The sequence below is a fragment of the Lampris incognitus genome, chromosome 4 (genome assembly GCF_029633865.1).
Source record: "Lampris incognitus isolate fLamInc1 chromosome 4, fLamInc1.hap2, whole genome shotgun sequence".
Lineage (NCBI taxonomy): Eukaryota > Metazoa > Chordata > Actinopteri > Lampriformes > Lampridae > Lampris > Lampris incognitus.
In genome coordinates this window covers 55,881,826-55,895,888 of record NC_079214.1, presented here as the reverse complement: position 1 = coordinate 55,895,888, position 14,063 = coordinate 55,881,826, and the positions used below count along the sequence as shown (strand labels likewise).

The 14,063-nt window shown below is 47.9% G+C and overlaps 1 protein-coding gene across 1 annotated transcript in view; it reads left to right on the top strand.

The window, feature by feature from the left end:
• Positions 1 to 4,445: 4,445 nt before the first annotated feature.
• Positions 4,446 to 14,063, top strand: part of celf6 (CUGBP Elav-like family member 6) — a 232,116-nt gene continuing 222,498 nt past the window's right edge. Inside the window, exon 1 of the mRNA XM_056279375.1 lies at positions 4,446 to 4,695. Coding sequence (XP_056135350.1) covers positions 4,446 to 4,695 — 250 coding nt within the window. The remainder of the gene's footprint in view (positions 4,696 to 14,063) is intronic.

Below are 14,063 nucleotides of genomic sequence, written 5' to 3'. Positions count from 1 at the left end.
CCCTCTCTGATACGCTTGCCTGTGCTCGAACAAAGAGGATGCTTACACACTAGCATAATTGAAGAGATCACGCAGTACCTGCGTTTCTCTCTCTCTGCCCGGGCCCTTTCCAAGTCTTCCCAGCTGCGCAGGCCCTACTACCCCCACCCCCCGCAGAGACGCGGGCAAAAAAAAAAAAAAACTGGGGAAACCAAACAAAAATCACAAAGCCAATAAGCGCCGCTGCAACTGAATTAGCTATGGCTTTATGGAAATGAACGGCCCCTGATGGATTTGACAAGGGAATCCCGTTGTGCTTTTTAAACCCCATTTGGTGCAAAATCTCTGCAGGCTCTTTTTTTTTTTAAAAAATATTTTTTTAAAGACGGTCCACAAAGACATGATTAAATAGAAAATAGATAAATAACTTTCAAAGGCTATGCAGCACCAGCTGTTACTGTGAGTTGCCTGCAACGGATCCCTAAAGAAGATTCACTCTAATAAACACGAGAGGTGAACATATGCATACAGAGGCCTGCAAAACAGACAACAGCCAGCGTCAGTAATGACTTCTCTATTGGAGGGGGGGGGGGTCCTTATTGGCTGTGTGGCTGTATAGCGAGGCACTGTCACGGTATGGACTAAAGGTCAACTTCCTCCCGGGGTCGGCCACTCCGGACACACGTGCAACCGTAGTACTTGAAGACATTTGGGTAGGAATTTATGCGCTCTGAAATTTATTACGCCCCAAAACAGCTCTCCAACTTTGCAATGCAGTATATTGTTACATTTACATATTTTTGCTGACGTTTTTATCCAAAGCAGCTTTCAAGCTCTCTCCAGTGCCCAGCTGAGCCGAAGACAATCAGTGTTTGGGAGGCTTGTGTGTTAGTAGCACCTGTTAGTTTGCTGCTTTTACTCTTACGTGTGGTCTTATGTGAGTTCAAATACTTGGGGTCAGCTGTCCAAAGTGACGGGGAGTGCAGGAGGGAGGTGGAGAAGAGAGTGCAGGCAGGGTGGAGTGGGTGGAGAAGAGTGTCAGGAGTGATTTGCGACAGAAGGGTACCAGCGAGAGTTAAAGGGGAGGTTTACAAGATGGTTGTGAGACCAGCTATGTTATATGGTTTGGAGACAGTGGCACTGATGAAAAGACAGGAGGCGGAGCTGGAGGTGGCAGAGTTGAAGAGGCTAAGATTCTCATTGGAGGTGATGAAGAAGGACAGGATTAGGAACGAGTATATTAGGGGGGCAGCTCAGGTTGGACGGTTTGGAGACAGAGCAAGAGAGGCAAGATTGAGATGGCTTGGACATGTGTGGAGGAGAGATGCTGGGTATATTGGGAGAAGGATGCTGAATGTGGAGCTGCCAGGGAAGAGGAGAAGAGGAAGGCCAAAGAGGAGGTTTATGCATGTGGTGAGGGAAGACATGCAGGTGGCTGGTGTGACAGAGGAAGATGCAGAGGACAGGAAGAGATGGAAACGGATGAGCCGCTGTGGCGACCCCTAACGGGAACAGCCGAAAGTAGTAGTAGTAGTAGTAGTAGTAGTAGTAGTAGTAGTAGTAGTAGTAGCAGTAGTAGCAGTAGTAGTAGTAGGCTGTTACGTATGGTCCTCTACACAGAGCATGGACCAAGTTTCTCATTGTAGATGTGCTGCAAAATGTTAAATTGCTAAGATGTCTAAGAGGAGAGTTTCAAATTCTGACCAACTGAGGATGCTTATATTTCCATTTCCTTTATCAGTTATGCTTTAGAAGTTGCACAGCTATCCCCCTCACATGCAGATAGCAGACGCCCTGGTCTGTATGTGTTCCTCTAGACACCATGGACCAGCAGTGCTGCCTCTGATTTCCGGCTGAGTTCGGTGCTACTCAGTGCAGAATAAACAACATTACGCAGGAAGGCTTTGCGGTTCTACATTTGGTGCAAATAATGTTCACAAAATTTTTTTAACAAACTTTTTCTAGAGCATTTATTAGGAAGGAGTTGCAACATGCTGACGATTCAAGGCGCAACTTCCCCATCACAGTAGTGCATACCGAATAACTCCAACCCTTCCTTGTTAGCATCTTAACATGCTGGCATACTAATTGCGTTGTGTGCAACAGATCCCGCCTGTTTGATATTTGAAACTGTTATATCAATAGTATTCCGCCAAACCGAGATCTGATCAAATCTCCGGAGCAGCTGTCAATTATGAAATACAACGTCTCGACCAGCCAGCTAATCCTCGCTTAATGCTGACCAGCGGCTCATATGCAACCAGAAGGTAAAACTGCACAACAGCCATCATGGAGGGGGGGGGGGGGCAGCAGACAGGCCAGAGGAGGACACATCAGCAGGGTGAACGCTTACTACCACTGGGCCTTGAACTTTGACCTTCCGGTTGAAGGACAGCCTCGCCTCTCCCGCTGGCAGCCTGTTGCCTGTATATTAGCAGCTTCATCAATGCACACCTCCACATACCATGAGCCATACCATGAACACGCGAACATCCCCGTGCCCATAATGCCACACCTAGCGGGGGGCCGAACCGGGCTGTCCGTTGTTTTGATGGCGTGTGTGTTCCCCAGCAGTACCGACCGGAGTTTTCCCTGTGTAAAAACTGCAGTACGTCATGCAAGACGGACAGTAAAAGTCGATAAAACAAACTATATCATCCCTCGGAGCACAATGGTGAGTACGTCTCTCTCTGAGAGAGAGAGGGGGGGAGAGAGGGCAAAGGGGGTTTGAAGCTGCCGGTGTGGATCGACAGGGTGAAGCATTTGCAGTGCGAACATGTGCGGTTAAAACTGAAGCTCCGACAATTTATTTCACGGTCTCTCAGTGGCGGCGTCGATTCAGGACCACGGACAGCGGCAAAGGCGGCGCGGAATGCTAACGTTACCCCCCCTCTCCCCCCCCCACACACACACACATACACACAGAATGAGAGAGGGGGGGGGTCAGTCCTCGGTGGTCAAATAGGGAAAGTACATTTCCGCTTTTTGACTTGCGGTCTAGGTAGGGTTGTAGTAGACTAAGCGCAACATAGTACATCTGCAGCCCAGGCTCGATTCAATCTGCAACACCTGGCCTGCACCTGATTCCTTTTTCTTTTTTAAACTTCTTTTATAGGGTTGTTTTTTTTTTTCTTGAAAATATACACACACACACAAAAAACACAACTTCCCCCCCCCCCCAAGCAAATCTGAGGGGGAAAAACAGAAAACAAGACAAACAAACCCATCAGTTGAACATGCATGGAAACAAAGGGGCTCTGTTTGGTACAACCGGAACCGCTCAGTAGTCACACAGCTGGTGCCAAGTGCATATATGTACACAAACATGCACACATATACAGACACGCACCGATATATGCAGGATATGCGCATACGAGCTATACACACCCACGCGTCTCAGTGCACATGTGTAAGTACAGGCGGCCATAGGCGACAGGCTCACCGGCCATGCGGGCTGCACGTGACGCCGAACTGCTCCGCTGGATCAAGGTGACGCCAACTGTTACAAAATGGACAGCACGTGGTTTCAGCCCACTTCATTAGCATTTGGTTACAATGATGCATGGGGCACGAGTAACTCAAGGCTTTAGTCAGCGAGACACGTTTGCAGGAGGGGTCCTCTAGCCTGCATTTGGCAGGTGTTGGATGCTTGGATGCATACTTAAAATAACCTTACACCACAGAAATGCAGCATCTACCGAAACCCATCACGTGGTATAACTCTCCTAACGTTCCTATATCCAGAATCCAGATCAACATCAAGTGGTGTAGATCCACACACACACACACATACACACACACACACACTAGACATGGAAAGCAGCCGCATCCGGGGCAGGCAGATTGCTGTCTTTGCCCCGGTTTAAATGTCCTGAGCTTTCCCTCTACACAAATGTTTGGATTCCCACTCCGCCCTGTGGGCCGTCGGCCATCCCGCTCTCCCATTGGTTGGACGGGGCTCGTTATGCAAATGAGGAAGGGGGCTCTATAGTCAGAAGCCTACGAGCTGACGTCACGAGCAGAGTGGCAGCTGACACGGGGAGAGAAACACGCTGACAGCGGACAGAAGAATGGAAATTACACATAAAGAATAAAACATAAAGGCTGAGCTCAGGCGAAGGGGGTGAAAGAGGAGAAAGCGAGAGAGGGGAAACAGTGCGGGGAGAAGACGAGGAGCGGGGAGAGAAGAAGAAGAAGAAGAGGAAGAAGCAGAAGAAGAGGAAGAAGAAGATATAAAGGAGGGAAGGGGGAGTGTACACTGTGAAACTGTGCCGTTGACTACATAGAGGGAAAAGGAGAGAGAGAGAGCGAGCGAGCGAGAGCGAGAGCGAGAGAGAGAGAGAGAGAGAGAGAGAGAGAGAGAGAGAGAGAGAGAGAGAGAGAGAGAGAGAGAGAGAGAGAGAGAGAGAGAGAGAGAGAGAGAGAGAGAGAGAGAGAGAGCTGCCCCGCCGGTCCATTGAGGAAAGATGGCTACAGTCACTGCAAACGGAGTGCAGCAAGAGAATGGATTCAGCACCACGAACAGCGCCGGCAGGATGAACGGGCTTACCATCGGCCAGAATACCATTCCAATGAAGGACCACGACGCCATCAAGCTTTTCATTGGGCAGATCCCCAGAAACCTGGAGGAGAAAGACCTGAAACCCCTGTTTGAGGAATTCGGGAAGATATACGAACTCACTGTACTGAAAGACAGGTTTACGGGAATGCATAAAGGTCGGTTTTTTTTTTGTTTGTTGTCTTTAGCCCTTCCTTCCTCTCTGAAAAGCATGCCCTCGTAGTTTGAGGATGATGGCAAGCATGAGAACTGTATGTATTTGCAGATGTTTGGGATAAGTAGGAGTCCCTTCGTGGCGGAGCTTTCGCGATTTTACACGCGCGCGCGCGCACGCACACACACACACGCGTATACATACACAAATGCACACACACATACGACATCACACGTGGCTGTGGATGTGACTTATGAGTGCAGGGTTAATTGTCAACCTGTCAAGCCCCTCCACGTGAATAGTGCTGCCGAAAATGCCTTTGTGTGTTTACATGGACTATCATGTGCCAAACATCCCGTTAAGGGGGCGGGACAGGCGAGCCGTGCGTGCGCACGCGTGTGCGTGAGTGCGTGCGTGTGTGTGTGTGTGTGTGTCGACGTTGCCTCACAAAGGCAGCACTCGATGGTCCACATTTCTGCAGCAGCAGATTTTTAAATATGTAAAATAACATCTGACGCTATCACAAGTCCTCACCGCAACGACGGAGCGAATTTAGACGATCACATAAAAAAAAAATGGTTGCATCAGAGATGCTCATGCCAATCAATGTTGAGGCAATGACCACGAGTTTTTAAGCTCATGCCATCGTGCTGCCGTGACCTTTGAGGGGGGCTCGCGGTGTACTTTTAGGACGTCGTCGCCCGTGCAAAACAACTCTTTCACCCTCAACATGCTTGCCGCTCCGGAGGCAGGCTTCACCCTACAGGGCAATCTCGGTGTGGGATCATGACGGGCTGAGACCCAGCATGCGTCCTCGTGCCGCTTCTGCTCGCCCCGCACCGCACCGGGATCAGGATTGAGTTGGTAATTAGCTGACAGGCCACATACAACACGGAGCCGATAACATGCCGTTAAAGTTTATCCCGTTTAAGCGCGAGCCCGTCGACGCGGTTGCTGCTCGGCGTAGTGGGGAGAGGAGCTGCGAGGTGGTGTTTAATTGCATCCTTAAGACGAGATGAAGTAACGCGTCAGATCCTGTTACTGTCTGAGCAAAAGCCACCTCACGTCTCTTTATGATCTGCGATGCATTACTCCCATTCCCCCTCTGCATGAAGACATGGGGAAATAAGAGAGAATGGGATTAACGGGACTCTATACTAATAACGGGGATGGCGTTATAGTTGGTTTTTTCTTTATCAATACTGCTTTATGTCGAGTTTCTTATCTCATCATTTAGATAATCATACACGCGCGCGCGCGCACACGCGCGTACACAACATTTAATAGTATAGAATTAAATATTTGGCTACCGTCCCAGCAAGTCTGGCAAGACGTGCAGCTCGTATAAGGTACGTGGACTGGGCCCAGCAGTTAATGACGCCTAGCCTCGTTATCAGTTAAAATCACGCGCGGTCTCTAATTGGGGGAGGAAGTTTACATGCTACACATTTTGATGTAGCGGTCGACGCGTGAAGTGTGAGACCGGAATGAGTCGAGGCCCCGGTCCAACGTCAAGCCAAGTTTTCCCCGCCCGCGCGCCCGCCCGCGCGTGTGCAGCCCCCCCCCCGAAGGTCTCCGTGCGCCACCTGTCCCGTAAGCCGCGGTATCAAGTCAGTGGGCGCCGCACCCGGACCCGCTCTCTGTCGCACACGTTTCTCTTTGGAGGAGGATGATGATCGATTAAAACAATATTTCTGATGCTCGCGCTGTTTACGCCTGTCCTCGACCACGTCTGAATGTCAACACTCTGGGGGGACTGTTTGCCTCGCGGGGGATAATCCTGTTCCAAAGCCAGACACTGGGCTCATTCAAATCATCATCCGCCAAGGCCGGCCTGATGTATGCATTATGCCCACCTCATCCCATGTGACATTCAAAGTCACTTTTGGAGCGCAGGCGTGCACTTTTAATAAGATTTCGCCGACGCATTATATGGATGAGTTTTTCTCATTGGCCACTCACCTGTGAAATATACAAACTGTGTGTAGGCTCCTCTCTGGATTGACATGTAAGACTCGTAGACCGGGGCAAAGGAGTTGAAGGACTAAGAAAAGGGAAGAGCTCTCTCTAATGAAAGAGAAGTTGAGTGTATAGTTTGTATTCAGCCGGGCTGTTTGTGGAGGGTGGTGGAGAGCTTTTAGAAAGTGTAAGTACACGATTTGCAACCTATTTACATGCACATTTGTGCATGCAGTTATACATGTAACCACTGGTGCATGTCTTGCTTTACAAATGCGGTCGTACAAGAGGCCATGCAAAATACTTAACTAACAACTAGTAACTACCTGAATTAAGCATGCATTGCAGTATTAATAAGTATATATAAAACATCTATTAACACACCCACCAACTATTGGTGCATGTCTTGCTTTACAAATGCTTTACCAATACTTTACAAATGCTTTCCAGATGTTTTCCAAATACTTTCCAAATGCTTTCCAAATGCTTTCCAAATACTTTCCAAATGCTTTCCAAATGCTTTATAAATACTTTCCAAATGCTTTCCAAATGCTTTATAAATACTTTACAAATACTTTACAAATGCTTTCCAAATGCTTTCCAAATACTTTACAAGTGCTTTACAAATGCTTTATAAATACTTTACAAATGCTTTCCAAATGCTTTCCAAATGCTTTCCAAATGCTTTCCAAATACTTTACAAATACTTTACAACCGCTTTACAAATGCTTTACAAATACTTTAAAGGTGCTTTACAAATGCTTTAAAATGCTTTACAAATGCTTTCCAAATGCTTTCTAAATACTTTACAAATGCGTATAAATACTTTACAAATGCTTTACAAATGCTTTACAAATACTTTACAAATACTTAACAACCGCTTTACAAATGCTTTACAAATACTTTCCAAATGCTTTAAAATGCTTTACAAATGCTTTACAAATACTTTACAAACGCTTTACAAATGCTTTACAAATACTTTAAAAATGCTTTACAAATGCTTTACAGATACTTTACAAATACTTTACAAATGCTTTACAATTAACAAATTCAGTAGCTACTATTACTTAATTAATGCTTCAAAGCGTGCCGTTATAACGTGTTACCGAAAACTCTAAAAGTTAAGTTTACTTGAAAAAAAAATATCACATAACTTGACACAATTAAGTTCGTTTACTTAGTTTTCCCAAGTGTAATCTGGTTCCTAAACATGTTTTTAAGTAAACGTAACTTTTAGAGTTTACAGTGCACTATCATAGTCCTACTTTGGGAGCAGAATAACACAGCTGAGAGTCGGCCTGCTCGGGATGAGTGGAAGTGGTCCACATCACGACTTTACAGGTATACTTCTTTAATGGAAGAATTAAAAGTTCACTGAAACATCAAAAGAGCTTGTTAACTCTCATTAGATTACATGCATTTCATTATATAACTGATAAAAGCATGACAGAAAATGTTGCAGGAGATGATATAATTGGGGTGGGTGGGGGGGGGGGGGTACATAGTTCACATCATCCGACCACAGACCTGTGTTTTTCCACGCATCGATGTGAAAATCATTTGAGACACGGCTCCCTTCTATGCAGTCACAGACATGCATTATTGACAGTGCATGATGTCTGTTTTTTTCCATCTTAATAACATTTCTAAAACTGTCAAAGCTCCCCGATTGGCAGATCAATTGGATAATGCAAATGCTGAACATTTAATCTGCATTAATGCATCACTGCTTGTTTCTCCAATTTATGATTTAAAAACTGCAGCAATTAACCTAGTTTTGCTGATTATGTTATCTTTACTATATGGAATATGCCAGTTTAGTCGGTGACTAGTTGATTGAGTCTAAACGATGTGCCATGTGTAAAATCTGTATTTATTTATTTTTTAGAATATTTCCCAGAGAGATAAAACTATAGCTATGAACTCCGAAAAGATGTGTAGCCGCCACAGACATTAGGCGAATGAATCCACTTTCCTGGTCAACCATCCATGTAAAGCCAAGATGACTCTGAACGTTAGATGCTGCAGGAGATCTGGGACCGGTTGCTTTAGCCCTGCGTGCCATTAGCTTCTACTGGACCCACCTGCTCACACATGCAAACATACACAGGTGCAAAGTGGTCGGTGTTTCTGTTTTAACGCTGGAAATGTGTTGGGTCATCTCCCAGCGGGGGCGTGGCTCAAGGCTACCCTCGATGTAGGGCGTCCGGGTAGCGTAGCGGTCGATTCCATTGCCTGCCAACACGAGGATCGCTGGTTCGAATCCCCGTGTTACCTCCGGCTTGGTCGGGCGTCCCTACAGACACAATTAGCCGTGTCTGTGGGCGAGAAGTCGGATGTGGGTATGTGTCCTGGTCGCTGCACTAGCGCCTCCTCTGGCCGGTCGGGGAGCCTGTTCGGGGGGGGTAGTAACTGGGGTGAACAGCGTGATCCTCCCACGCGCTACGTCCCCTTGGTGAAACTCGTCACTGTCAGGTGAAAAGAAGGGGCTGGTATCGGAGGAGGCATGTAGTCTGCAGCCGTCCCCGCATCGGTAGAGGGGGTGGAGCAGCGACCAGGACGGCTCGGAAGAGTGGGATAATTGGCCAAGAACAATTCGGAGGAGGAGGAGGAGGAGGAGACGAAGAAAAAAAAAGGGGGGGGCTGACCCTCAATGTAAAGTTCTGCAGCAAATCCACGTATCTGTACTGTAGTATTAGTGCAGAGTAACACTACAACATTGTCATGTGCAGATGGAGGTCTCCAACCTGTGGTGCCCGGCAGCTTCCAGGTGGGAGTGTGTGCAGCTGTTTGAATGTGAAACCTCGCATTGCCGTGAAAGAGAGGATGCGTGATTATTAATCCTCTCCTTCAGAAAAGAGGGATCAGAGAAAGGGTAGCCTCGCCCTTTTGGATTTTCATTCAACTGATAGTTCACTAGCTCACGTGACATGTTGACTTTTTTTTTCTGGATTCTTTCCCCCGTTTTTCCTCCCCAATTGTACTTGATCAATTACCCCACTCTTCCGAGCCGTCCCGCTCGCTGCTCCACCCCCTCTGCCGATCCGGAGGACTGCAGACCACCACATGCCTCCTCCAATACACGTGGCGTCACCAGCCGCTACTTTTCACCTGACAGTGAGGAGTTTCGCCAGTGGGACGTAGCGCGTGGAAGGATTATGCTCCTCCCCCCCCTGAACAAGCACCCTGACCAACCAGAGGAGGCGCTAGTGCAGCGGCCAGGACACATATCGGCTTCCCACTCGCAGACACGGCCGACCAAGCCGGAGGTAACACGGCAGTAAACCAGCTCGTCAGTTTAGCGCCTGTAGCCTGCAGCATGTTGCGCCACATGCGCACTTTGCACACCCTCGGAAAAGCTCGCGCTCATCGTGTGCACGGGAAGTGAAAGCCCAAGTCAAACTTCGATGCAGCTGCCGCTGTCAGCGCCTACGTGACTCTATCAAAAACAACAACACATGCGGCCCAGTGTTTAGCCAATAAAACACAGGTCCCGAGCCCTACCTGAGTCCAACCTGCAGCGTTTGTTGGAATCAAATAAAAGCGGAAATAAAAATCAGGTACTTTTTCAGTGCATGTAGGCTCAGCAGTGAAGCACGCATTTCATGTCGTGCAAACTCTCAGTGTTGATCTGTACGGGCTTGATAGGGGAGCTGTGTGACTGTTTGGTCGGTGGCACCTGACTTGCCTATCAGGCTGCTAACCTGCTAACCACCTCCTAGGGTGCTGACACACATCCGGTCACGGTGGGCGCTGTGCTTCCTGTGAGACGCTGTGTTCCCTCTCAGACTCACTACATTTCCTAATGCGTCCACGGACAGCGGCAGGAAGCCATTTATGTCAGCAGCCCAGGAGGTGTTAAATGCGTTACCATTATCACACGTTCAATCAACCTTTTATCATAACCAACACACACACACACACACACACACACACACACACACACACACACACACACACACACACACACACACACACACACACACACACACACACACACACACTTTTCACCGCAGAGAGGGAAAGGAGGAATGTGGGAGAGTTTAATCAGTTTGACTCCCTGATACTAACAACACAAAGTTCATAAAGATTCAACGCGGCAGCGCCATAAATTCAGACAGCCCGCTGTTATGAAATGCTGTAGATAGCTTGAGTTTCAGAGAGATTGTATCTGTTAGCGGGAGATTACTTACGTGGTTGATGATGCTAGTTACTCAGCCGTACCTGCTGGGTGCATCGCAGCACCGCCCGTCCCGCACCCTCCGCCCTGGCACCCCGACAAGGCCTTTAAAGGGCAGACCAAAACACAGCACGTTGGTCAGGACTAATGCATGAGGATTGTGATGCATCACATGTGAGCAGATGGGGGCGTCCGGGGGGCGTGGCAGTCTATACCGTTGCCTACCAACATGGGGATCGGCGGTTCGAATACCCGTGTTACCCCCGGCTTGGTCGGGCGTCCCTACAAACACATTTGGCCGTGTGTATGGGTGGGAAGCGGGATATGGGTTATGTCTCCTGGTCGCTGCAGTAGCGCCTCCTCTGGTTGGCCGGGGTGCCTTTCGGGGGGGGGACTGGGGGCAATAGCATGATCTTCCCACGCACTACGTCCCCCTGAAAAGAAGCGGCTGGCGACTCCACATGTATGGAGGACGCATGTGGTAGTCTGCAGCCCTCTCAGGATTGGCAGAGGGGGTGGAGCAGTGACCGGGACGGCTTGGAAGAGTGGGGCAGTTGGCCGGACACAACTGGGGAGAAAAGGGGGGGGAAAATCCACTAAATAAATAAATACAGCAGATGTTACCCAGAAAGCAGACACATTTGGGCCTAATCTGGGGGCACTTCTGGTACTCACGGCTCAGTTACGGCACTGGCAACTTTTGTGTGGGCCAGACGTGGCCCAAATGTAATGAACCAGGCTTGAATTGGGTTACAGCACATACTATGTGGGCCAGATGTGGGCCTGACGTGGCCCAAATGTCATAGGCCGGGCCTGACTTGAGTTATGGCAAGTGTTGTGTGGGCCAGACCTGGCCCAAATGTAGTGATTCAAGCTTGAATTGGGTTACGGCACATACTATGTGGGCCAGATGTGGGCCAGATGTGGCCCAAATGTCATAGGCCAGGCCTGACTTGAGTTATGGCAAGTGTTGTGTGGGCCAGACTTGGCCCAAATGTAGTGATTCAGGCTTGAATTGGGTTACGGCACATACTATGTGGGCCAGATGTGGCCCAAGTGTGGCTGAGTTGAGGCAGCCACACTCACCCTGCACGCCGTCACTCAAGGCCAAACGTGGGCTGTAAGATAACTGCGGACGTGGGCCGTATTCGGGCCAAAGACTCTTTGCTATCCGGGTGAGCATGTAATACATTCTTACTTGTGCAGTGGATTGCTAAATATTTCTGAGTTAACTGCGTGAATTTCACAGTTTACAGTTTTCTGGGTATTTCTTTTCATCGTTATTCTAACGGGCCGGTGTAACTATGCTGAGGTTTTTGCGTGGGGATATCTTTGTTCCTTGGATTTTGTTTAACTGAGGATAATACCGTCTCCAAGTTGTCAGACGCCGCTGACTTTAATGGCGGTTTGATAGTTTGGGTGTCATCCGGGAGCCGTCCACGGGAGGGAGCGGGATGACTTGACACTATTGGCGGCCTCCGTGCACTACGGCTGAGCGATGCAGCCAGGTCATGCTGTTAACATCCATCATTTCGCTGAGCACTACATTATCATAATACTTAATGTCAGTGGGAGAACACATGTATTGTTCAGGCGTGCTGAATGTCGGTAGGGGGCAAATCTTTTGCTTGAGTAGTGTTATCTATCAATCCGTCTCTGGTGCTGAGAGGAGGGACTCGGAGCTGCACCACACAGCCAGGAGGAAGCCATACAAAAGAGCTGTTAAGTATCCTCATCCATTCTCCTCTCCTCGGTAGGTCCATGCAGTGTAATCGGCTATAAATAGGCAGCCAAATTGACATAAAAAACCCTCTTAGGCATTGAAATGTCAAAAGAAAAGCACACTGTGACACTAATATTTAATTGCGAATGACTCAGAGACTAGAACAGTAAATCCCGGAAACGGCCTTTTTCTCGAATTCGGAGGCCGCCTTGTTGTTGCCGATGAAATTCTTCCTTGGTTTTCGCTCTTTTGGGAATAGCTGTGTGAGTTTCCGTAAAGGCCCCCCCCCCCCCCACTAGATGTTGCAGACCCGCTCACGTCTGGCCCGGCTGTATCTGAGCATGCCACAGAGGGAGCATCCGACACGGACTGACAGCTCGTCAGCGTTGAGGGACACATGTAGGTTACGTCTGGAGATGACCTCCGTGGTCATTAGAAAGGGCCTGCGTGGGAGTCAGACAAACGGTTCCTGCAGCGGCCTTGCTCCAAATACAGATGAATGGCTGCATGGACAGAACAGTGCATGCAGCCCCCCTTGTGTATACACGCATACGTACTTTGCAGAGCCCATGCATTATGCAGAAACGTGTATTTGTGTCTTGTTTTTAATGTTTTATATATATATATATATATATATGCCTCAGCACCCCTGGGAGGGTCAGGCTGTATTGTGTTTGGCAGCATCCGGTTGTTCCTCATAATTTGTGCAGCTAGACCCGTGCAGCCTTGTTATCTCTTTGGAAATTGATTCGAGTACTTTTTCTCGGTTTGATGAGCATTCCTGAATCAGTCTCGGTGTGAGGAGACTTAAGGAGCCCAATTTGCTTGTGAGTCATGAATTCATTGCTAATGAATTGAAATTTGCTTAGGAGTTTTATGTTTGTTTGTTTGTTTTTTTTTTTTTTTTCCTTTTCAATTGCAGCTACCTGATGCCTTAAAACACAATTTACTGTGATTTAGGTAATGCCTGAATGCGCCCAATAGCGCGCGCAGTCTAATTTCCATCTTAGAATAATTGTTAGAGGAGGTGTTGCGGAGGAAAAGTTCCTTGTAATTACCTGAACGTGTCCCAGACATATTACAGTTACCGCTCGCTGTCTCGTGGTCCTTCATCCAGCTTATATCTTCATTTCATTTAAATATAATACCTTGAACTTTTGTCCCTCTCTGAAATTATAGTGTGGGAAATTATCTATGGTTTTCAGTCGACTTAACCACCTCATCAGAGAAATCTTAACGAGCCTGCCGAGAACATCCCCAAGTGTCAATTCTGCACCTCGCTTCATACCCACCACCATATTGTTGCTCTCATAGCCAGCGGAGGTCTGCATCGTCTTGGATGACGAGACAGAAATTCAGTTTTGGCTCTTTTTTTTTTATTATTGTTTTAAGCAAATCAACTAGTTTCAAAGATATTTGTAAACTTTAAATGAGCCATCTCCCAGACATACATCCATCCATCCATCCATCCATCCATTATCCAAACCGCTTATCCTGCTCTCAGGGTCGC